General features: G+C 51.5%; 1 protein-coding gene and 1 long non-coding RNA gene across 19 annotated transcripts in view; both read left to right on the forward strand.

The window, feature by feature from the left end:
- The first annotated feature begins 2,476 nt into the window (after positions 1 to 2,476).
- On the forward strand, positions 2,477 to 3,696 carry LOC117071599. The gene is made up of 3 exons (XR_004432373.1): positions 2,477 to 2,767; positions 2,855 to 3,087; positions 3,418 to 3,696. It is a non-coding gene; the product is annotated as an uncharacterized LOC117071599 (long non-coding RNA).
- A 1,876-nt stretch (positions 3,697 to 5,572) lies between these two features.
- Positions 5,573 to 24,039, forward strand: part of TLE3 (TLE family member 3, transcriptional corepressor) — a 50,825-nt gene continuing 32,358 nt past the window's right edge. For 17 of the 18 annotated variants that reach the window (XM_033189557.1, XM_033189559.1, XM_033189560.1 and 14 more), the window contains exons 1-4: positions 5,573 to 6,948; positions 7,464 to 7,564; positions 8,080 to 8,143; positions 9,152 to 9,196. In XM_033189557.1, the coding sequence (XP_033045448.1) occupies positions 6,925 to 6,948; positions 7,464 to 7,564; positions 8,080 to 8,143; positions 9,152 to 9,196 (234 nt within the window). In that variant the 5' untranslated portion in view covers positions 5,573 to 6,924. Of the gene's footprint in view, positions 6,949 to 7,444; positions 7,565 to 8,079; positions 8,144 to 9,151; positions 9,197 to 24,039 lie in introns of those variants that run through there. The other variant, XM_033189556.1, reaches the window with a different exon arrangement.

Genomic DNA, 24,039 nt, shown 5'->3' on the forward strand with positions numbered 1-24,039 from the left:
ACCCCAGGAGTTTGGGGGTCTTGCCCAAGATCTTGCAGATCTTCAGGCCTCCTGAAGCCCAGGTTGGTGCTGCCACACAGTCCAGATGAGTGGATCCCTCTCTCCTGGCTGTAGTAACCTTCAGAGGTATCCTCATTGGAGGCTGAAATGGGAGTGGGGATGGGAGCAGGGTCTTAGAGAAGCAAGCTCTTAGCTTTGTTCCCCAGGGAGCAAAAACAGCTTGTCAGGTGGCAAAACTAAGAAAAGACCCAAGGAAGCAGAAACCACTCAGGTGCTGGGGAAGGGGGAAGGGAAGGGTTTTGTTAGAAATATTTATTCATCCTGCCCCCTCTGCCCACTGCAACTTCTGTGCATCCTTTTGAGCTGAGCTCAAGCGCCACCCTTCCAGGAAGCCCTTCCAGAACCACCCTTCTCACAACTGTTCTTCCCTACTTCACACTTTATAGGCTTATTTCTTGTGGCTTTTCTTCTCAGAAATGCTATGAATTCCACTGTGGTGGCAGACAGATCTCTCTCTGCCTCTATCCTCTCCCACCTCACCCAGGGTTAGCTCTGAATTGCTCCTCCCCATTCCTTCCTTCCCGCCTCCTGAACGCTCCAAGGGTCCTTGGGCTGCAGGGATGCCCAAGGTCATCTGAGGACCCTGATAAAGAATGGGATTTCCAGAGAGGGAGAGGAAGGCCCGGTGACCTCAGGAGGGCCTTCTTGAGAGCCCAGAGGAGAGGAGCTGGGTATTCCCACCTGGGCGTGGCTGTGCCTATGCAGAATAAGGTTAGGGCTGCTGCCTGGCTTGCTCCCCCCAGGGCTTCCTAGCCTCTCTAGGCACGCAGAAAATATTGGAGGAGTTGAATCACCCAGATAGTTGTGTGTTATCATCATGGCCACCACAGCTAACTGTTATCGATCACTTAATGTGCCAGGTTCTGTACTAAGTACATCACATGCATTATCTCCATTGATTCTCAGGACAATCCTCTCAGGTACTGGATTGTTATCTCCACTTTACAGATGAGGAAATGGAGGCTTAGCAAGATTAAATAAGTCCCCCAAGGTCACATAGTTTGAATCAGTCAGAGAATGGGAAGATGGAGTTGGGAGACCCTGGAAAGTTCTCTCCCTCCACTAGCCTCTGTCGCCTTCCCTGAGATGAGGTGGCTGCAGGATGAGCTCCCTCTGGGACCCTCTGGGGCCCTCCAGGTTCCTGTGGTCCCTCTTGCAGTCCTGGCCTGCATTCTCAGGAAAGCCAAGCTTGTAGATACAGCAGGGCATAGTAGTTAAGGGCAGGGACACTGATGCCCAAATGCCTGGGTCCATCGGTCACTGATGTGATCTTGGGCACATCATTGTACCTCTGTATATCCATTTCGCCATCTGGAAAATGGGGGTGATACTCATGGCACCCACTTCATTTCTTGTGTGAGTATTAAATGTGTTCATATTTGTCAAGTGCTTAGAACAGCACTGCACACAGCTTGAGCACTATGTAAGAGTTTGTTAAATAAATAAACATTTCCCTTCCTTTTGCTCTGTGTCGAGGTCCTTGCTTGTGGAGGAAGGTCTGCAATGCCTGGTGAGTGGAGGGGTGGGGGTAGGGGGGACAGAATTACTCTAGTGATGAAGACAAAGCCCAAGAATCAGAGGAGACTTATAGAATCAACCGAGGGGGCAGGGCATGGTGAGGGAGATTTCTGTCCTCTCCGAGCAGTTCCAACAAGAGGCTTCCAAAAATCAAAGCCAGTGGAAGGGATGACAGGGAAAGGTTTGCAACCCCACACACGGCACTGTGATCAGTTCCTCAAATAGGTGACCACAGCCTGGTGGCTGGCCTGAGCCATACCCTTCAATTCCTAAAAAAAAGGGGGTAAAGCATATATTAACTCAGCTAAAGTGCTTGACGAATATTTTAAAAGAATCAGAGAAGTGGCTCCTTGGACTGGCAGACAGTCGCACACCAACCACCTTGCACCCCAAATGAAGGGCTGGGGGCTGGGGAGCCGCTGCTCTGCAAATCCAGGCCGGGCTTTCTGTCTCACCCGGGTGACTTTTTTTTTTTTTTAATGTGCCAGGAATTCCTCTCCCACGTGGGGTGGACTCCGAGGTACTCAATTAAGCAGCCAATGAAAAGTCAGCTCTCCGGTAGCAAATGACCCTGACACTTCTTGTAACATAAACAGTTGAAACGTTTCCAATTAGAACTGGAGACAGAGACGTTTGAACTCTTTCTCTCGACTCCCCTCCTTCTTTAAAATAATTGTCAAGCCTTTGGACGGGGTGTTGTATACATGTTTTTTATTTTCTTTTCTCTTTCTCCAGCATAAAAGACATGCATTTTTCTCCTTGTTTTTCCTAATTTGTGGGGTGGCATGTGGGGGGGGGCGGGGAGATATTGGTGGTAAGCTTAAAGGGATGTTGGCCTGGTTCCTTACCTCCCTGCCCCCTTCCTGCTCAGGGTTCAGGCAGCCGGTGAGAGCGGGGAGCGACGCTGGGTGAGGAGTGAGTGGGAGCTACAGGCAGGAGAGGCCTGTTCTACCAAAACCAGGCTCTCAGTAAGGGCTGGGAATGAATGAATGAATGAATGTCTTTTCTTCAGCAAAAACTCGCACGTATCCAGCTTGCGCAAGCAAAGGGGTCGCTGAGGTTGACAATTAAAATGGATTCGAATCCTGACCCTCTGCCCAGCTCCGGGCAAATGCCTGAGCTTTCTCAGCCTCTCTTTTTTGCTCTATAAAATGGGGTCCCCAGCCAAACTGCTTCCGTCGAGAGTGAGGTAAGGGAGAGGAGAGCGCTGCCTGGGTAGCGGTGCCCTGCCTTGTACCCAGTGAGTGCTCGAGCGCTGTTCTTCCTGACTGCGTAGAGTGGTTCTACCGCCCGGCTCTGCGGAGGAGGCGGCGCTCTGCAAAACCGCGTCGGGGACACGCAGCCGCGAACTCCTCCGGCGTGCCGGGCTCGGCGCTGGCGCTGGGGCTCACAGGTGAACTCGACGTGGGTCTGCCCTGCGGGAGCGTTCTGGCTCGTGTGGTCACCGGGGACGTGGACATCGGGGCAGGAGGGACACCCGGGCCAGAGATAGAGCTGCTGTGCTTTTCTGTATGTACACAGTCCTCGTAAGACCCGCTTGGGTCCCCGGGGCTTCTCGGCCCCCTGCGGGCGGGCGCCGTCGGAGCCAGTCCAGAGCGAGACTGAGAGGGAGGCCCGGCGAGGCGCCGCGTCCCTGGCATCTTAAAGGCATTGTGTTTAATAAATCCAAGCGAGACGCACACCCGCTCTCATCCCCCTCTCCTCTCGGCTCCCAAATCGAGACTTGCTCTAGGACCCCCAGTTTACAGGGTCTTAAAAACCCCTCTACTTTGAGTGGCAGCTTCAAAGAGCTCCCTTTAAAGTTCGCCCCATCCCCCGCCCCCACGTCCCCTTTTACAGGCCACCCCTCCTCCACCACTCCTTCTAGACTTCTGGAGTACGACGACAACAAAACACTAAATGCAAGTTTAGAGGAGGGGGAAGTCTTCAGGCTTCCTCCAGAATGTGGGCTGTAGAAGTGACCTGTTACAGGCGTGCGCAGGAGTCGCAACAAGGTGGAGTTTGGGTTTTCTTTTTCTTTCTTTTTTTCCCCTCTTTTCTTTTCCTTCTTTTTTTTTCTTTTTTTGTTTGTGTGTGTGTTTTTACCTTTTATTATTTAAATTGATACGTTTCATTACTAGGGAGAAAAAATATTCCTTTGATACACAAAATCAAATTGATATTTAGCCTCTGCTTACTTTTTTATGCATGGCTCCTTTATACCACATGGTAGTGACAGATTGTTTGAGCTGGAAGGAAAAGCCATTCAAAGCTAATTAAGCAGCCATTCCAAGCACTATTTGCAAGCGGGAGGCTCAGAAGCCTCGGCATTTGTCAGCGCTCCCCCACCCCGCGTGGTTTTGACTGACAGCTCTGGCCGCGGACTGACAAGGCCCAGCAACTCCGCCAATCAGCAACGAAGAGCCCCTTCGGCGGTCCGTGATTGGTGACGTGCACCTTGCTCGGAGGCGTGGTCGGCGTCCCCCACGTGGGGCGGAGCGAGAAAGGGGCGGGGCGGGTAAGAAGCGGGTGCGCCCACCCGTGACGTAAGGGGGAGGGCAGAGAAGAGGGAGGGGGAAAGGAAGCTCCAAAGAGGAGCCATTTTGTGTCTAATGAATGCTGCGGCCAGATGCTCGCATCTGTCGAGCCGTGCTTCTCCCTCCTCCGTCTTCGGTGCGCGCCGAAACACGATTTATGTTTTTATTTAGGAGAATAAATAAATGAAGAAGGGAGCGCAGTTCGGGGCTGGCGGCCGGAGCGGGCGCGGGGAGATTCAGTTCTGAGGCGGGTGCTCACGTGTAACTCCCCGCGCTCCGGCCTCCGAGCGCCCGCTAGCTCTCAGCTCCTCATTAAGATGCAAAAGCTAACCTCCGGCTCCTAATGAGGGGAGAATATAGATCCAGGGGCGCGCGGTCGGCTCGCGCGCGCTCGCCGCGGGCCCCGGGGTGCGTGCGGGCTCGCGGACTTGCCGGGGAGGGCCCCGGGGGTCCCGCCTTGGCAGCCCACCGGGCGGTGCGCGCTTCGAGGGCCACTCCCTGCTTGCTCGTCTGCCCCGCCGTAACCCCGAGCGCGGAAGGGCGAGGCCATCGGTTTGCGGGCAAGCTGGCCCGGGAGTCGAGTGGCCTTTGCGACCAAGCGGGGAGTCCGGAGAGCGCGGGGCAGGGGTGGGCGAGGCGCGAGTGGGGGAGCGTCCGCGTCCCCCGGGGTGCCCAGGCTGGCGACCGAGACACCTACAGGCTTCTGCCAACGCCGTGACACTGCCGGGAGCAGGCTGAGCAAACCAGGTGGGAACTCGGAGTTCCCGGGCCTCGGCAGAGCAGGGTCCCGACCCCATCTCCAACCCCCTCAGCCTGGGGATGCAGTGCAGTGAGGAGCCCGAGCGGCGAGGCTGCGGCGAGGGTGAAGTTGTCCCCACGGGGAAGGCGCCCCGAATGGGGCCAGCCGTGGCTGAGCCTGTTGTCCACGGGCAGCCAGGCCTTTCCATCTGCGCTGCCCGCCAAGCCAGAGTCCCTCAGACTTCTCGCAGGCAGCCGCCGCACATCAAAGGAGCTGTTTATTTGGCTTTCTGAAAAGAAGGGCGAGTGAACAAAGGAGAGCTGGGGGCTATGGGGGGGAGGCGGGCAGAAGAAGGGGTGAAGAAAAGGGGACATCCTCAGTTACGAGCAAATTTTTAAAGGTCGGAGGCAACTTTGGGAGCCACCATTTTATCAGTCCTAAATCTTTTGAAGTGAAAACATTAAAGTGACAAAGTGATTCTGTTTGTTTTATAGTATCTAATTGGGCTGCTTTGCAGACCTAATGAGATTAGAGGGAGGAATCGTTCGCCGCCGCTGCAGAATAAACTGATACATTACTACCAGCCACAGGTTTTGAAGATTGTACAGCCTGTCTTATTTTCTTTTGTTGTTATTCCTCTGTCTTCCCTCTTTCCTCCTCCCGCCAAATAATTATTTGCTAGTAGATCGTGGGAAAAAAAAAAGAGGAGGAAAAAAACTCTAGCAGCCCAGGACTATAATATATATCTATTTATTATACGTCTTTCGGTTAATTCCTGATCTGAGGAGCGCTGTTTTTCACTCCCATGCGAAAGTCACCAGCGGGTAGGGCCTGATTGCTACTTTTCATGCATAGTTTTAGACACAAGAGGGCATTGTGACGTCGCGCCCAGCGGCACCCAGTCGTAGGCCGAGTCCCGCAGCCCCACGTGGGGGCCCCGCGCTCCCATTGGCCAGCGCCGGACGAAGCTGCCACATTATTTTGTTACTTTTCAGTCCCTATTTGGAACTGCTCTCGCGGCAGTTCAGACCTCGTGCTCGTCCCCCTCGCCTGTCTGTGTGTGGTATCCGTAGGTCCGGGGCACTTTTTTTTGGTGTGTGTGTGTGCGCGCGCGTGTGTGTGTTGGGTGTGTGTGTTTTGGGGGTTTGCCGGGGCGCGGAGAGGAGAGCCGGGCAGAGGGGAAGGAAGGAAGCCTCAGAGCTCCCCGGTCTCGGGCTGCGTCTCCCTTCCAGCGCTCTCCTGCTTGTGCGCTCCGAGGCGGCAGCGGCGGTGGCGCCGAGCGCTCCTCGCTGGGGACGCGGCGCTCGAGCTGGGAGCAGCGAGAACCCTTTGCGGAGGCTTCCCGTACCCGCTGGAGTTAGGATGCCAGGGCGTTTGATTTGCACCTACTGAGCCCGGAGTTCCTCCCCGGCCCTGGGAAGGGCTTGCAGCGGCGGCGGCGGCGGCGGCAGCGTCAGTAGCAGACGGAACAGCAGGCTCTCCTCTCCGAGGGGGGGCGTCGAAGCGCCCGCGCCGGGCTCCCGCCCTCACCCTCCTGCGCTCCTGCGGCCCCAAGCCACCACCTTGTAGCCCGCCTCCTTCCTCTTCTCGCAGCGAGCCCCAGGCCCGGCCGCCTCTAGGATCTGACCCGCGCGTCTCCGATGCTTGGGGCTGCCCCGGCGCGCCCCCCTACAGGCGCGACGCGCTGAGTGACCCAGAGGGGGCCCGAGCTCGCCCCAGGAGGGGCCCCTGGCCTCGGGACCCCGCGCCGGACCTGCCGGGGTGCCGACGATGTCCGCGCAGTCCCAGGCACTGACGCGCTCGACGCAGCCCAGGGAGGGCGGCCGGCCGCTGCCCGCCGAGCCCTAGGCGCACAAAGCCCGCGCCCGGCGCCCGCCGACGACTTTGCCGCCTGCTCCGCGGCTCTTTGTCTCCACTTGGGGCGGGCGCCCGACTCTGGGATTTCGCTGCGAGAACGAGCTGGGGGGGCCGGGGACGAGCTCTCGGTTTCCCGGCCGCCCCCCGCTCGGGCTCGGCTCCCCCCTCCCCCGCACCTCCCCGGCCCGGGCTCTCGGCGCTTCCACGCTCTTGGAATCACGACCCCTCCCTGCCATGTATCCGCAGGGCAGACATCCGGTGAGTAATTGCAACTCGGTTTATTTAAGCATCTATCATGGCAGGGTAAACGAGGCAGTTTATCTGGCACCTCCATTTTGCTTGTTGCTACCTTTATGGTGTGTGTTTGTGCGTGTGCTCTCACACAAAGGGGATGCGGCCGGGGGGCGCCGTTGAGAGAGGAGGTTAATTCCGCGTGAGTGGCGCGGGGGGCTGCCTGTGTTCCAGGGGGAGCTGTTCACGCGGTCCCCGGCCCAGCTTTTAAGTCTCCCAACTCACCCGGCTTGTCTCCCGCCCCCGCCTTACTGGGGAGAGGGAGGCCCTTGGTGAAAGGCATGGGAGCCCCGCTGCCGACGGGGAGAGATGGGGCGCCCCCCCTCCTCCCTGTCGGAGAGCTGAGAAACTTGCTGGGAAGGTTTTGGGCTGAGGGTGGCCTCTCTGGTTGGGCGCCGTCGGGGAGGGGCCGGGGCCGCGGCCGCTCTGAAAGCCGTCTCATGCCCCCGCCCCCTCCCCTGTCTTGTCTTCGCGGGCTCCAGGCTCCCCATCAACCCGGGCAGCCGGGATTTAAATTCACGGTGGCTGAGTCTTGTGACAGGATCAAAGACGAATTCCAGTTCCTGCAAGCTCAGTATCACAGGTAAGGCCGGTGGGGGCCGCCCGGGGGCTGGCGGGGAGGGGCGGCCCCTGCTGGCTCCTGCCGTCCCCCGCGGGGACGGAGGGGGCTCCGGACCCAGGGGCGGCGGGGCAGCCCGGGCCTCCGCCTTTTGTTTCCCCTTTCCGAGCGCGCCGCCTTAACCCTTTATTGCCCGCAGCCGCCCGGCTCCCAGCGCCGCCTGTGGGGTCCCCGAATGAGGGTCTAGGTCGCGGCGAGCGGATTCACTCCGGGTTCTGGGTGTGGGAAGCCAGCGTCAGGGTCCTGCTCCCCTGCGGCCGTGATAAGTCCTCTGACTGGGCCGCGGGAAGTTTCGAATTGTTTCACATCCCCCTCCCCACGGCGGGGACCCAAATCCCCTCGCGTCCCCTGGCTGGGGGATAAAAGGGCGCCCCGGGGGGGTGTCAGGGAAGTGGAAAAGTGGCTCCAGAGGCTCTTGGGTCGGGGCCTCGGAGGCTGCTCAGGCGCCAGGCCTGAGCCAGCTTCTTCTGCCCTCGCAGCCTCAAAGTGGAGTACGACAAGCTGGCAAACGAGAAGACGGAGATGCAGCGCCATTACGTGATGGTGAGATGCGGCAGTGGGCCTGGGGGGCAGTGGGGGCGCCGACCCCGGCCGGGGGCGCGGCGTGTATCTGGGGAGATGAGCGCCAGGTCCCCACCACCCCCAGCCGCAGGGCGGCCTTAGTAGAGGCATAATCTGGTCTTGCCCTCCCCTTCCCCAGCTTCCATTGCCGGGGCCACTTGGAGGAGGGTGAGTGAGGGGAGGGACAGAAAGAGAAACCCTGATTCCAGGCCGGCGACTTCTGTATTATCTTTGTGTGCCTTTAATTTGTGTTTTGAAAGTTGCCCAGGGGCCGATTGCCATTGCCCTATCTTGACTAGTAAGATAGGATTGGACCAGCCCATGTGAAATTAGGGTTGCTAAAAATCTCTCTTAGTGACCTCCTGGAAGTGTTTAGAAACTTTTCTGCTTTGCAGCTGGGATCTAGCCAGAGTGGGACAGAAGCTCTCCTTCCCCAGGATGTTGTGAGGAGTGGAGAGGCCTTATAAAGCCCTCTGCTTTCACTCCCCTCCTCAGGGATCCCCCAGCTGGGTATCTTGTCCATGCTAGGGCAGTAGGCAGACTGTCTTCCTTTTGCCCAGTGTCCGTTTCAGCAAGTTTTAATATTCATTTGTGAGAGGGCACGGCTGCCTGCACTGCTTTCCACATAAGAGGCCTTCGACACAGTGCTAAATAACTCTCAGAGGACGAGAGGGTCCCAGTGTACACACGATTCCCTGTTGAACCTGAACCTTGTATAAACAGGATATAGGGCACATGTGGTGCTTGTGGGAGGGAGGACCCAGCTCCCCTTACTACCACATATATAACATTCTGTTGAGATGAGAGGAATACTCGCCCTTGTCAGCTCTTAAACCGCTCTGTAAGCTGGCTTTGGGGTTTGATTTAAACTTCTTTAGCAAATGTATCGTAAAAGTATGACTTGGCCAAAACCTTTCCAAGAAAAAACTGATTTTCAAAAATGATCAGATTTCTGTGTTGTCTGTTAATAGCCATTCTTTTTACTCTTAGTACTATGAGATGTCCTATGGCTTGAACATTGAAATGCACAAGCAGGTAAGTGCTTTTCTCTTCTGAAAAATATATTTCATTTTTAAAAAACTTACTATGTGGATGTCTTATGGTCTATCTTGTTTGAAAATGAGCCTGGTTCTTCTATTCCTCCCCCTTCTCCTTGAAGAGTAAATGGATCAAGTCCTTGAAACGCAAGGTCTGAGGCTTTGCTGATTTTTTTTTTAGACACGTTGAGCTTTTAGCATTCGAGCTTGTGAAATTAGTCCTGGTCTTGGATCCTGGTGGAGGATAAAGGACCAAAGGGAAAGTTGTACCTCCAGGATCTGCCTTACAAACTCCTGAAAGCCCAGAGGTGGCTGGCTGCTTTTATCTGTTTTAATGTAGAATTCTCAAGAGGAAATACAGGAGGATTTTTTTTCTTTCTCTCTCTTTTTTTTTTCTTTTTGCAAAAATGTGATGTTCTGCGTTGATAAGATTAAACTTCAAGAGCCTTAAAAGCCAGGCTGAGCTGTCGAAATTTAAGGGAATGAAGCTGCTAACTGCTTAAAAATATAAAGCCATAATGAAATATAACTTTAATGCCTTGCATTGACAAGGTGGCTTTTTCATCTCTGTCTTGATTTGAAGGCAGCTGAATTCCCATTTTACAGAGAAGGCAGCTGAAGCTCCTGGATGAAGTAACTTGCCCAGGGGCAGCCTAGCCAGGACTTTTGAGATGGCTGGGGGTTGAGCTCAGCTTTGAAATCCTGAAGTCAAACCAGTTTAGCTAGTGTGGTGTCGTTTGATGGATATGTAAACTACCTGGTATTGTCGCTCTTCTAATAACAGTATACCTCAAACCTGCTACACAAACCGAGCAAATACAAACACCCTTTATCTCAGTGCATATCAGTAACTAGTCCCGGTGCTAGGCTGGGCTGTGGGAGAGGCCTGTTTGTGTATTTGTGTTCTGAGGAAAGGCTGCCTATAATTTGGCTTAGCCAATGATTAGAGTTGACTTGGCATGTATAAATGGAGCAGGCAGGCCGGTTGTTCTTTTTAACAATTGGTGTTCATGAAATCTCAGAAGACTGTTGACTCATTCTAGCCTTTGGTGACCGTGACTTGAATGGATTTTCTGCTGTAAATTAACAGTCGTTTACAAGGTTTCAATTTTGTTCTTTAAGGAGGCAGGACCCAGGGCAGGTGACCCTGGAAAGTGGGCAGATTCCTACCCACTCGAGTGGCTTCCTGTAGAGCCTTTGGGATCTGTAGTTTCCTTTCCCCTCCTGGAGGGAACCCCAGTGTTGAGTGAAGGGAAGCCAGAAAGGGGCCTGAGTTTATTGAGCAATGTGTGGGAAGCCAACTTGTGGCTTCCTGAGGGATTAGTTAGTCCCTTAGGAAGGCACATGAAGGCTACCATGTTTTTACTTCTTGACACACAGAAATAAACAGACAGGGCTTTATATGTAAAGATATTTCTCCTCGGGAAAATAGAATCAAGACAGGTTCTGCGACTGGAACGGGCCGGGTCCCGGAAGAATGCTTGAAATGGAACTGGGGTCCCAGGTGTTTCAAGGACCTTGGGGTGTATGCAGGGTGCCACTTCCTCCCTTTGTCTACCCCCCTCTTTTTTTTTTTTCTCAACGCTTAGTATCTTGGGTGTGTTTAAAGAAGGTAATTGCACCCAGGTTTAAAATTTATAGCAGCAGTTATTGTAAGAGCTTGGTAATTAAGGTGTAATGTCTCGTTGCATGTTGAGGTCTGCATGGGTGGTGTTCCGCATGTCTGTGAATGGATGGTGCTTTGGCACTAAGAATCCACCTTGGCTCGCAGCAGATCTGTTCTGTGAGTCCTGGGGATGCTGTGAACGCAGGAAGAGTTAAATATCTTAACGCATTTGGTGGTGGGGTTTATGTAAAGAGCAGGTGTGTACATCTGGGATTTCTGGCCATTCCCCAAACAAGGTTCTTAAGGGGAGAATGCCTGGGGTTTGGCTACGTTGTCTCATTTAATCCTCTCAACTGCCAGTGGTGGATAGAGGGATTCTTTGCCCTCTTTTTATAGGTGAGGAAACTGAGGCTTCAGGGAGGCCAGGAAGTCAGAGCTGGGACTCAAATCCAGCCCTCTGGCTTTCCCACTGGGCACTTTACCTTGCTTGCCACTCACCTTTGCCCTCTAGCCTGAGTTCCCAGCCTGAACATGTGTGCTCTGAATGCAGTGGCTTCTCAAGCTTATGGCAGTCTCTGAGTTGGGTGAAATCACCCTGTGGCTGTGGAGGAACAAAGAGGCAAGGAGGTGAAGAAACCTGTGCCATGAAATGCAACCCTAACCTAAAGGAGTTGGCCACTCCCTAGGTTTGCAAGGGTTCTGGAGAAGAAAGCCCTGCCACTAATTGTAGTGTGGGTCTTGGGTGCATTTGGCGAATGGTGGTTAGGCCTGAGCAAACAAGTTTATCAGCTGACCTGTTTAGCGGTTGACTGGTGTTTTATCTGCACACACAATCAAGTGACTGGAGTGCTTGAATTATTCATGCAGTGTCCTGCCCTCTAGACTTGACTGTTCGTGTGATTACATCTGCCTGGAACAAACAGGCTGGATTCTTCATCTGTAAGCTGGGGTGGGGGTGGGGACTGTCTGTACTTTTATATAATAGATGATCTACAGAGCTAGCACCTTGGGAAGTGTGGCAGTCCTCAGCCTGCGCGCGCATACGCTCACACGCACTCCACCATCACCACCACATATTTTTTTTAAAAACTCTCCTTTGCTGGCTCTATGGGAAATGCCAATTAGCTGGGAACCTCGAGTCCTGCCAGATGGGCCTGGGTATTGACAGAGGGCAGCTGATGAGGTGCGTCCAGCCCATTTTTATTTTACTGAGAGGTTAAACTCACTGTGGCTGGCTCCTTCTCTGGCTGTTTCTCTGTCTCTCTCTTTTTCCAAGCTGTCAAAATCCCAGAGAAGTAATAAATGGTTTCTCCTCCTACTCTTCTGCCTCCCTTCCTAATTACGGTAAAGCAAAGATTACAGAATCACAGGCCTGGCCCGGGACTTGAAGAGGTCACCCACCTCCACCAAGCCCCCTGCTTCCAGGCCAAATGTCGAGGGTGGTTCAGAGAGGCTGGGGAGGCAGTGATGACTGACTGGCTCATCAGTTGCCATCTTGTTTGTGCAGAGGCTTTCCAGTGTCAGCCACAAATAACAAAGCCAGCTTAGAACCAGGGGCCCCAGAGCGACTGCCATGTGTTGGATTTGAGGCACTGACGCTCTGAGAAGCTGGGTCAGGCAGCCTTTTCACCCACTGTTGGTGAGCACTGATGTTTTTGAAAGTGGACTTGAGCCATTTTGATTTTGGGGCAGTGTTGTGCCAACACGATATAGTCACCTATTTTTTCTGTAAGCTGAACAACCTTTCCTGTAAGTTTCTCTTTGAATCCTGGAACTGGAAGAGCCCTTTGGGTTCTCATGCAAACTTTTCAAGTTACAGATGAGGAAACGGAGGCCCAGAGAAGGGAAGCTGATGTATCCAGTCATACAGTCCCACGTTAGTGGTAAAGCTGCTACCGCTGCTTCCCTTCCAGCCCGGGACTCTTTTCTGTCAGACTCAAGAAATGAAGAGTGCTCCTTTTCTAATGTACTCTGTCTTTAATTACTATTGCTTCTTTCTGCGTTATTATCCAAACAGGCTAAGGCTACAAACCTGGCCCCACCAGAGTCCAAAGTGCCCCATTTTGGGTTGTATAATCATATCGCCGAACCCTTATTGTCCACAGTCCTGTTTTGAATTGCCAGCTATTTGCACAACTAATGATTTGATGTGTGTAATAATAATACATAATGCATAGCTAGCAATCCCAGAGGAAAGATTCATTGACAGAGAAGGGAGGTACAACCTGTGAACTTTTTACCCTAGCCATGGGGTGCCATAAACACAGAGCTGAGGTGGGAAATGGAAAATCCCCATTTGTCACTCCCCTTCCCTCCCCTCCCCGCTCTGGATCTTCTCATCTAAAGGATAAGGGGCTCGGCTGGAGGATCTTGAGGCACACAGAAGTTCTGTGACCACGGTGAAGGTGCAAGGTACAGGTGGCCAGAGGGAGCTACCAGGCAATGAGGTTACAAAAGACTCTGCCAAGGAGTTGAGCCTGTCTTGGTAGGAGAATGTGGGACCACTTGCAAAGTAGAAGGGGTCAAAGGTCCTTAGACTAGGGAAGTGCCTATTTGTGTGGCATCTGAGTTGAACTGTGAAATTTTTTTTTCTTTTTTGCCATAGTGCTAGCATCCAAGAACCTCCCTATGCCCTGGTATCCATCTGACTTTTCCTGCCATATTGATCTTCCCTAGAACAGACTGTAATCACGAGTCCTCTCACTGAGGGGGTGCCTGCCTCGCTCAGCTTTGGGGTCTGGGGGCTCCAAGCTCCCTGCACGCTGTCTAGCTAGAGGGAGGCTGCCCAACCCCTCAAGACTGCCTTTGGACCCCTTTTCTCTAGTTGCCAGTGGGAGTGGTAGAGTGGGGGTTTCAGTGCTTTTGGGGTCTTTTCCTTCTTGTGCATTTGTCATTGAAATGACCCTGGGAGATAAGCAAATGGCCCCTTGTCCTTACTTTACAAATCAAGGGGTGGGAACCTGGCTCCTAATTCAGGACTCATTCTCTGAACTCTTTTGGACCAGGAGCCCATGGCAGACCGCAGAGTTCTTCCTTTGCTTGAACTCCTCCTTCCCAGCTTGCGGAGGAAGGCTCTAGGCTGTTTGTTTCCATTTTGTGGAAGGAGGAGTCCCTCAAGGAATAAATCTCCCTTTGCTTTCTCAGTGGGAGAAAGTCCTTCTATCTCATTGTACAAAATACTGGGACACCAGGGGCAAAAAGATGACAAAGACCTAACCTCGGCAGTGTTTTCCCCTGTGATCTGGCACTCATTCCTCATCTCATTTTTGTAGGTATGAAAGAAGCCCCTCTGCTGAGGTCTCTATAGCACTTAGTATGTAATAGGTGCTCAGTAGACATCTTGGTTTTTCTTCAAAATTTACTCAGGTTATCTGAGAATAGAGTTGCGATTCCCTGAACCCTGAGTAGGAAGTGGGGATTTTAGTTGTGGGCTGGCCGCCCGCTCTGCAGGCTTCCTCCTATGGCCCGGCATCCAGTTTCTTCATCAGTGAAATGAGGGGGTTGGATTCATTCCCAAAGCGGTTATTAGGGGCCTGGGATGTGCTGGGTGTGGGCAGAGGTTGGTTACACAGCCGAATAAGACACCATTCCCTCTGCGGGGGAGTTGGATGTCTAAATAAGTAATTGCAATGCAGTGAGGTAAGTGCTAGTGTGGCCCGAGTGTCACAGGAGGAGCACCCAGCACAGAACAGCTTATTTTTCCTGGGAGGGGAGAGTGGAGTGAGAGCGGACTTCACTGAGGGCTTTACTTGAGGCGAGTCTTAAAGGGAGGGTTTATGAGGCAGAAGTCGGCAGCGGAGGCCCCTCCAGCGGAGGCCCCTCCAGGGTGGCAACAGCTCGCGGCAAGGCAGTGAGATATGTTCTGGAAGCTACACTTCTTTGGAATGATGTGGGGCGGGGACTGCACTTGGGAAGTGAGGTGAGGTGGTGACATTTTGCAGCAGAGTGATCTCCAAGGCCCCTCTGCCCTTGCAGTCGCGGCTCCCAACTCCGTGGCTCCCTCCATCCCTGCATGGCTGGCTCTCCAGGGCTGGCCTGAGTCCATCTGCCGCGGGGTGGGGGCGGGGGCCCGCTCCGGGCCGTCTGTGGCCTGCCCTGCCTGCTTTGCTACCGTAATGCGCTGCTTTGAACTTTATTCCCCAAAGTGGCATTGTCTCCTTTCTCATATTGGTAATTCTGTAATGACTGGTTATGACCCGCCCCCTCCCCCATATTTAATTCTCATCAGCCCAGCTCTCCACTTTGCTATTAATGATAGCAGCCAGCAAAATAGCTTTCAACATGCCATTGACAGTCTGGTTTAAGAGAGCACTTGAAGTAGTGCTAGACAGCTGAAAGCACCCATAATTGTGTACCAGAGTGAGAACTGCGTGCTCAAGGGCCTTGTTTTTATATGCTTAAAGGGACAATATCTTGTTTTCAACAAATGCTCTCTGAGACGCACAGCCAAGATACTTTCTTCCTTTTTTTCCTTTCTTCTTTTGACTTTCTCTTCTCTTTCAAAATACATAGTTTAAAAAAATTCTTCATAAAATAATTGTTCCCTTCAAGTTGGGGTTAAGGAGAAACTTAAGGAAGGGGGAAATGTCCTGCCGCCATGTAAGCGGGGAATATTTGGTGGGTTTGTTGTTTTGAAGCATCGTCCTTTGCAGGCAGCAAACTATGGGTCAGCCTTGCCCTACTGAGAGTCCTTAGGACCTTGCGTTTCTCGAGGTAATGGGGGAGTCTGAATTCGCATCAGCATTGATTTTGAATTCTTTTGTTTGCTAAGGATGTTGCACAATCAGTGGGCTGTGGAGCTGTCACTGTGAATGTTTAGGCAGAGGCCACCTTCTGGGGGAGGGCTGGAGGAGAGGGGTCACCTTGTTGGAGAGTCAGGGCAGGACTGTTAAGGAATTAGATTCTAGGAGGCTGTTAACTGCAGAGTTGGCGGCCCAAGAGGCGCATCTGGAAATCAACAGGGTGGGTAGGACAAGGACTTGTATTCTTAAGTAGAGGTTCGTACCAGGCTTGGAGGGTTAACCAAGGGGCCCGTCTAGTCCACCCCGAAGATTTTATCTGAGAACAAATACCTTTCTCCCCTTCACACCAGCCAACTTCATTATTGCTTTGAAGATGCAGTCCTTTGGAAGAGGTTTCCTTTGCCTCTCTGTCGCCAAAGCCTCCCATTGCCAATGTGTCCTGTGAAGGGAGAAGAGAGAAGCAAGTTCCCATCTGTGGGGCCTGAGAGGCCAGAGAAACCCTGTTGGGGCCTGGAGTCCATGTCGTACTGTTCTCTCTCAGGCTGGCTGCTGTTGGTAAAGGGTAGGAGCATGGATGGGCTTGGCTGGTGTGTCTTAGGTGGTTCCTTCAATCACCGTGTGAATGATAGGATCCAGTGTTCTGGCTGCTGCCACCACCAAGCAATCCCAGGGGAAGTACTTTCCTGAGTACAAACTGTTTGAAAAATTTGATCTTCCAGGTATTATAGATTATAATGATGTGGCCCCTTAGAATTTCTGTAGCACTTGATTGCAAAGCAGATTCGGCATTTTCATCTTAGCAGCTAAAATAATGGGTATTTGGGTCCAGGACAGACAGACATAGGATAAAAGCATCAGAGCATACCCTGAAAGCTTGGAGTGTGAAGATGACCTGTGTACTAGAGGGCTATGTTGTCAAATTGGGGTGGGGGGAGGTGAGGCCTGTGCTGTGACAGGACTGAGAGTTCCATGAGGGACAGGACCATTTTGTATTTTTCACTAAGGGCCCTGAACCCTGAGCAGTGCTTGGCCCATACTGGATATACAGTGTGCATTTTGTGGGGACTTGAGGAGGGAAGGTAATATTCCAGCTCAGGGTTCTCTCTTACCCTGAAGAGTGTTATGGACTCTTTGGGAAGGACAGAGGCTTTCTTAGTTTTCTGACAGAGGCCTGTGGGCTGCAAACGTTGTGATTATAGAAAGAGTTGTAAAGGTGTCATGAATCTTTATTTAAACGTGTCTTTAATGTATCTTAGGCATCTTTTTCTTTTCATCTCACACTACGAACAGTTTTAAGTGCAAAAGGGGAAGAAGGCAGGGTGGGGTGGGAAGAGATAACTGGGAGGGAGAGATGACAAAGCGGAGATGGGGAAGAGACAAGTGCTGAGTGGGTGAATTGGTAAACTGGGCTTGCCATGCCTTGGCTGTTTGGGCATGGAGTTCCAAGTGTTGTGTGTGGCCTGATCTCATGAGCCTTTTAAGTCTGACTATTGTTCACAGCTCTTCTACTGCTATTTTTGTTTGTTAATTTTGAATGAAAACTACCGCAGGCCAATAGAAGTTGCTTTTTCGTTTGCACTGAAGGCTGACGCTTTCTTCAAATGGAGACTCAAATGCAGAAGAGCTCTTCCCACTAGTGTTTTAGCACTGAGTACCAAATGCAATTTGGGTACAGGAGAGGGCTCTCTCTTCCTGGTCAGCCATGAAGACTTGAGGTTTAGACTCCTACATCACCCAGCCAGCTATATGAACAAAAGGTTGGAGGAGGCGGCCCTTCACCCACTCCCCAAATCTTTCCCTTGGACTAGCCTTCGACAGGTCTTTGCTGAGTTTGGATCTGAAACTGATTAATTCTGATAATACTGGCAGGGGCATGCTTTGGAACCGGTGATGCTTTGCAATTTCTGCTGGGGAAAATGAGAAGAGGAAGGCAGTTCAGTGCAGACTACTGGACAAGGGATGGGAGTCTGTTCTAGCTCTCTGGTGGGGGTGGGGTACAAGAACTTCTATTAACCTTCCTGGCCTCTGTCCAGGGAGAAGTAGGACACTCAGAGGGCTCAGAAGCAGCAGGTGATGCCAGATGGTGTGGAATGAGGGTCTAACTGGTTGGGTGGGATAGAGGAAGGAGGAGCAGGGGAGATAGAGGAAGTGAGCCTGTTGGTACTGATTGGTCAATAGGTCTTTAGCTCATCCTTAAACCCTTACCTGCCTATTTTCCTAGAAGGAGGCCCCTTCCTCTGATCTCCATCTCCAGTGAAGAAAGCTAAAGTCCAGTTCTTATTTTGCTTTGCCTAACAGCAGAAGCCCTGGGGAAAGACGGGAAGAATTTCCCATCTACCATCCCTCAATCCCTGGGATCTCATACTTTATCCCAGAGAAACACGGGATCTCCATGAAGCCAGACTTGAAATGGGGGAGAAGCAGCCTGGTTTAGAGCTTGAAAGACCTGCCGCTCCCCCACAGGGTCTTTCCGCTGTTGGCCTGGTTTCAGCCTCCATGTCACCCAGTCCTTGTGTGTGGCACCCACAGGCCCGGCCTGCAGGAACTTGAGAAGTGTCTAGATACCCCTTTCTCTTTGCGTCTTGGATTTTCTCACTGTTCTGTTACCTAGCTTTTCACCTTACTTCTCAAGAGACCCCTACCCAGCGCTTCCTCACTATCCATTTGCCCAGAGATGTTGGGCAAACTCCCTTCTTAAACTCCCAGGACGCTGAATGCCCATTGGGCATTTTCCAGGCCTACTGGGTGATGGGTGGGGTTTTTCTTGGCCAGTGAATTCCGTTTCTCCCTCAGAAGATCACAGGTTCTTGCCGGGTGATCCTGGAGAGTTACGTGTAGAGCACCAGAAGCTGGGAGATTTGTCTTTATGGCTAAGAGGTTGACTTTGGAGTCAGACAGATGTGGGTTTGAGTCCCAGATCAATTCCTGTTGTTGGTGTGTGACTTTGAGCAGACTGACCTCTGTGATCTTCAGTTTGCAGTGGAGATAATAATAACACCTGCCTGTTGGGGCAGTGCTGCCCAGTAGAACTTTCTTCAGTGATGGAAATGCTGTGTGTCTGCACTCTTCAGTAAGGCAGCCACCAGCCACGTGTGGCTCGTAAGCACTTGAAATATGGCTACTGTGAGGAACTGAGTTTGACATTTAATTTTAATTAAATTTAGCTAGCCAGAGGTGGCTGGTGGCTTCATAAATTGTATAGTTACAGTTCTAGGGAGTGCCATGAAGGATGCATATAGCCTGCTTAGCACAATACCTTGCACATGGAAAAGCCGAAGCAAGGTATTCTCACAAAGGGACAGAGGCCCCAAATTGTCAAGACCTCAGACATAGAGGACAAGATCCTTGGTGTTGCATATGTTGTAAGATTTCTCAGAGCCCTTTCCCATATGTGACTTGTTGGCTCTACAATCCTGCAGCATAGGCACCGTGGGCGCCACGCATCAGATAGCAGCACTGACGGTTAAAGAGGTTGAGTAACTTGCTCATTGTTGCACAGCCGACCAGCGGCCAGTTCAGAACTGGAAACCAGGCCTGCTTCCCTCGTGGACCTCAGTGATCTTTATCCACAGACCATATCAAGATGAGGTCTTCTATGATCTTCCCACGTGTCCACCCCCAGACCACCGTACTATAGGCATCAATTCCAGTGCTAGGAAGAAACCAGATGAACCCTTGAAGAATTCAGTAAAACCTGAGTGTCAGCCACATATGGATGGGGGATTCCCAGCCTGGGTGCTGTTTGCATTTGGGGCTGGATACTTTTTTGTGGTGAGGTTGTCCTCTGTGTTTAGGATGTTTCACAGCATTTCTAATCTCTTCCCACTAGTTGTCTTTATCAGTGCCCCAGTTGTGACATCCAGAAATGACCGTAGGCATTGCCAGAATCCCTTGGGGAAACAATTACTATTGGTTGAGAGGCCTTGATATAGAGGGAAGAAGTCTGGCTCTAACCTGGGAGATCTGCTTACCACCTGGTCTTCCCGTGTGGTCTTCCTGTGTGACAGCTTCTTGCCCACTCTGGGCCTCTTTTGCCTCATCTGTAAAATGAGAGGTCAAATGGTGTGACTTGGGAGGAGGTCAGTTTGAGAAGGGACTTATCATGTAAAATAAGTTTCTAAATGACTGATCTTGATTTTCATAGCCTAAGAAATGCCATCACTCCTGCCTTCCTTATTTGGAGAAAGAAGACCCTCTCACCCTTTTTATTTTAATTTATGGAAGAGGTATGCTCTTTGGTTGTGAATAAGATGGTAGGTAGATAGAATGGGGCTCTGTCTCTGCCTACAGTCATTCCTCTTCCCCTCACCTTAGTCTTCCCTCATGCCACTTGGGTTTCCCAAAGAGTCCATGCCCTTAAAAAATCCTAGCCAGCATTTCGTTTGTAGTGCTGACCTGATGTGAGGAGACCCCCAAAATTTAATGAGCTGTCTCTGCAAGGGTAATGTGACTTTTACAGCCTGTTGAGGGGCAAGGGGAGATTTGCATAATGTTCCAAGGGGGATTAGGTGGCTGGGGGTTGCCATGGCAACCCCACAGGGATGAATTGAGAATTTTTCCTCCTGGCAGGAGTTGGCCAATGGAGTCTGGGAAGGTGGGGGAGGGGGCAGGGGGTTATCTGAGGGGAGGGAGGAGGAGAAGGAGAGAGGGAAGGGTGGGGGTGGTGTGCCTGGGATGAATGGGCAGTGTTGGGGGAAGGTGTAATCTGAAAAAGCACTCCCTGTTCTGTCTGTACAAGCAAGCTCTTTGAGAGTCATCTCCCCCCACAAGTAGGGGTGGGAGGCAAGCAGAGTTTAGTGTTTGGGAACCAAGAAATTAAAGTGAACAAATATTTAAAGATTATTGGATCTTGTTAACAGGAAGCCCGGTAGATGGAAACTGAGAGTCTGAGGAATGAAACTCTTAGAGTCCCAAAGCCGGGAGGGACTTGAGCTGTCATATGGGCCCTGTGGTGTCTGCCTCCAAGTCTCTGTTGGGTCTCCATGGAATGCTCCCAAGGGCAGGGCACTCACACAGCACCTAATTCATTTTTGAGAGCTCCGATTATTACACTGGACTCAGATCGGCCTTCTTTATTCAGTGGAAACTGAGGCCCAAGTGCAGGGTGGATCTGGGCTAGGAACACAGGACTCTGGACTGTATGTTGCCACGTCTTTCCGGGATTGGGTTGCCTGGATGCGTGCTCACTCAGCCTCACTATCCCCAGTTCCCTCACACTGTAGACCCCTGGAAGAAAAGGGGAGGTGGGATTCCTTTCAGGGAAGTGTGCAGAAGGGTGGTCCCAACCCCAGCAACCCCAGAGTCCCTTGCCGTTGGTTGGTCCTAGCTGGGGAAAAGTGAGTGTGTTTCCTTCTCCCTGCCCTGGATCCTCACTGTCATCCTTACCCGCCTGTGGAGGGCACAGGGGCTGGTGCCCAGAGTGTCCTCACAGGCTAGCCCAGGCCAGCACCCCCGTCCCTCCCCGAGGAGACAGATCCTCAGGGTCACGCTGAGGGGGCTGGGCCTGTCTTGTACCAAGTCCTCCCTGCATAAAGAATTCAGCAGTCTTCCTCGGAGGGCATAAATATTTAATGGCATTGTAGTTATATATAATTTGATCAATATGTCAGTGCTAAAAGGGCCTTTAAGAAGGCTCACCTATCATTGAGTGATCTGTGATGTGAACCTTCACCAGCCCCTCCAGTAGCGGGAGGGGCTACGTTTCCCAAGGCTACTCCATGGATCATTTGTTGACCCTCCTCCCCTTCTTATATTGTAGCACTGCTTCCTCTCAGAGCCCATGGTGTGCATGGAACAGGGCCTGGGAACCCCATCCCAGCTTTTGTTGGCTGTCCCCCGGCCCCCCATGGATTTCTTCCTTTGTTGATAAAACACCCGCTTGCTTTATTTCAGTGTTCTCTGAGCTCGGCCTAAGGAGAAACTACCTGGCAAGGAATATCTTCTTTTAGTCAAATCATTGAGGGGCTATCCATTTAGTATTGCCTAGGAAATGCAATGGGATATTTTAAGTTAAATGCCCAGACGTGGTGTTCTGAATCTGGGTGATTGGCGCCTGGCTGCTGGGAGGCTGCTGGGAAGGTTGGGGCCAGGGCACCTCTTTCTGCACAGCCTCCCACCCCAGCCTCTCCCTGCAGCTCTGAGATTTCATTCGAGATGAAGCAGACTGTTTTCAAATCCCAAGAACTCAGTCGGAGAACCAGGTAAAACCTGATTAAAATTTAAGAACCTCAGAGCTGACTGAGACGACACCCCTAAACACACGCATTTTCTAGAGGAGTAACCTGAGGCCCAGAGGCCTGCTGGGATGAAAATCATCACTTCCCCATGGCTTTGCAATGTAATTCACCTTTCAAATGGGCAGGTCCCTTCCTCATCTCATCTTTCACACACATCCACAAACAGTCTCTAGACTCACAGTACCATGCTCTTTGCATGACACTGCCCTGATTTTCCGAAGAAGGAATCCTCATTTCACAAATGTAACTAGACGCCTAGTAGCATGGGATGGCCGGCTTGCCTGTCTAACAGACATGGAATTACTTCCCACTGAATGCAACAACTTGGAGAACCCTGGCCTGGTTGTCTTAGCCTCACCAACCAGTCTTCCCTTGTGAATCACAGAAACTGCACAGTAGGGGCTTGACACTTAGAAATATGATATCATTGTTCTTGCCTAGAGGCTCTTCCACAGTGAAGCGCAGTTTTGCTGATGGACAAATTTGAATGGCTCGTGCTCTGAAGGCTGGTCCTTGGGACCCAGCCCAGGTCAGCCAGCTGCCCAGCCAGCAGCCAGCATCCATCCACATCTCAAGGTGGCTTGGCTCTTCTCCGCTGGTCCTTTGTAAATTCATGTGATGCTCTGTTTTATGGATCTTTATGGAGGAAATTATAAGCTGCACAGCAAATCGGGAACATTTAGGGTTCTAAAACTCTGTAAGTTAGCGCTCCTGGATCTTAATACATTATCTAGTTAATCCCTTTATTTTGCAGACGGCAAAATTAATACCCAGAGAGGGGAAGTGATTTGCCCCAAGCCACACAACTAAATGTAGGCAGAATTGGAGGTAGAAGCCAGCTCATTTCTGCGTGGCACTGGAGCATACCACATTCTTTAAAGGGGCAGCTTTCTCTTCTCCTTGCCCTTATTTGGCTGAGTTTAAAAGGAATTGTACATTCAGAGTCCACAGGTACACAGGACAGGGCAGTTTAAAACTAACTAGCAGACAGACCCTCTGGTGGAAGTTGCTCTCGACTGTGTGTTGAACACAGTCACCTAAATTAAAAATAAGGGCAAGGACCGGCTGGGTGCTGCAAGACCAGGAGCAGGAGATTGCTGGGGGGTACAGATCAAGAGCGGACTCCATCTCCCTTAATTTAGTGTCTTGGGTCAAGGGCCAAGGATAGTCTGAACTAGCAGCAAACGTGAATACTAGACTGTGGTTAGAGAAATAGACTTTTAGAATGCTCAAGTACCCTCGGTTTACAGCAAGATGTTCAGAGGTCCTGCTTTAATGAGGAGATGATCATGCAAATGGGAGCTACTAAGACGCATGGAACAGATTGCTCTTTGGGAAATTACCCTTGCCCCCCACTATCTTGTTTTCTGTCATTTATTTGCCTAACAATCTCGACAGAGATGCAGGGCAGATGTTACTCCCAGCGCCCAGTTGGTAGTGCAGATTCTGAATGTAGCAGGACCTCTGTCCCCATTTCTCTGAACTGCTTCTCTGTCTGTATCTAGTAGATTAGTTCCTTCTGAGGAACAATGTTTTTCCACCAACAAAGCCGCCTGCTTTGAACCATACTTGAAAAGAAACTTTCAAAGGCGGCACCAGCCTCCCTGAACACCTTTTCCAAAGTGCTTTCCAAAGGGAGCCGTCTTCCCACCTCCCACCACCTCTCAGGTTCGCTTCTGAAGACCTGGCTCAAAAGCAGTGGCTTTGTGGGACCGAGATGGAGGGAAGGATGGAGGTCGGCCTCTGGAAACTACAGCCGCCTTATTGATAACAACGGATTGTGCCGAGTTGCCAAAAGGAGTTTTCCAGCGTATGATGGAGTTCCAGTTTGTGATTTGTGACCTGTCCCAATTGTTGAAGTCACACTTCAACAATTTTTTTTTTTCCTTTTTTGGAACTGATGTTTAGAGCTTGTTTGAGTTGGATCCAATGCTGTTTTAACAGCTGTTCTAATCAGAAGTGCTGTCAATTATTAACCTTAATGGTGGTTTTTCTTTCAGAAATATTTCTCTAAACTCTCTTGAAATGTCAAAATTCGGCTTCTTGGTAGGAAGTCATTTAGTGAAGTCACTTAATGGCTGGGCATCAGTTTCCCCATCTGAAAAGTGGAGATGTTGACAAGCGCCTTCTCTGCTGGGTTATTGTGGATGCACACATGGCAAGTTGGGTGGGCGATGTCAGCGGCCATTACTGTTGTTAGGAGGGCTTCTGTTAAGCCAGCTTTTCCTTTCCAGGAACTTCCCCTCCCCCAAGCGCC

Source organism: Trachypithecus francoisi, unplaced genomic scaffold (assembly GCF_009764315.1).
Source record: "Trachypithecus francoisi isolate TF-2019V2 unplaced genomic scaffold, Tfra_2.0 Lachesis_group3, whole genome shotgun sequence".
In the NCBI taxonomy this organism is placed as follows: domain Eukaryota; kingdom Metazoa; phylum Chordata; class Mammalia; order Primates; family Cercopithecidae; genus Trachypithecus; species Trachypithecus francoisi.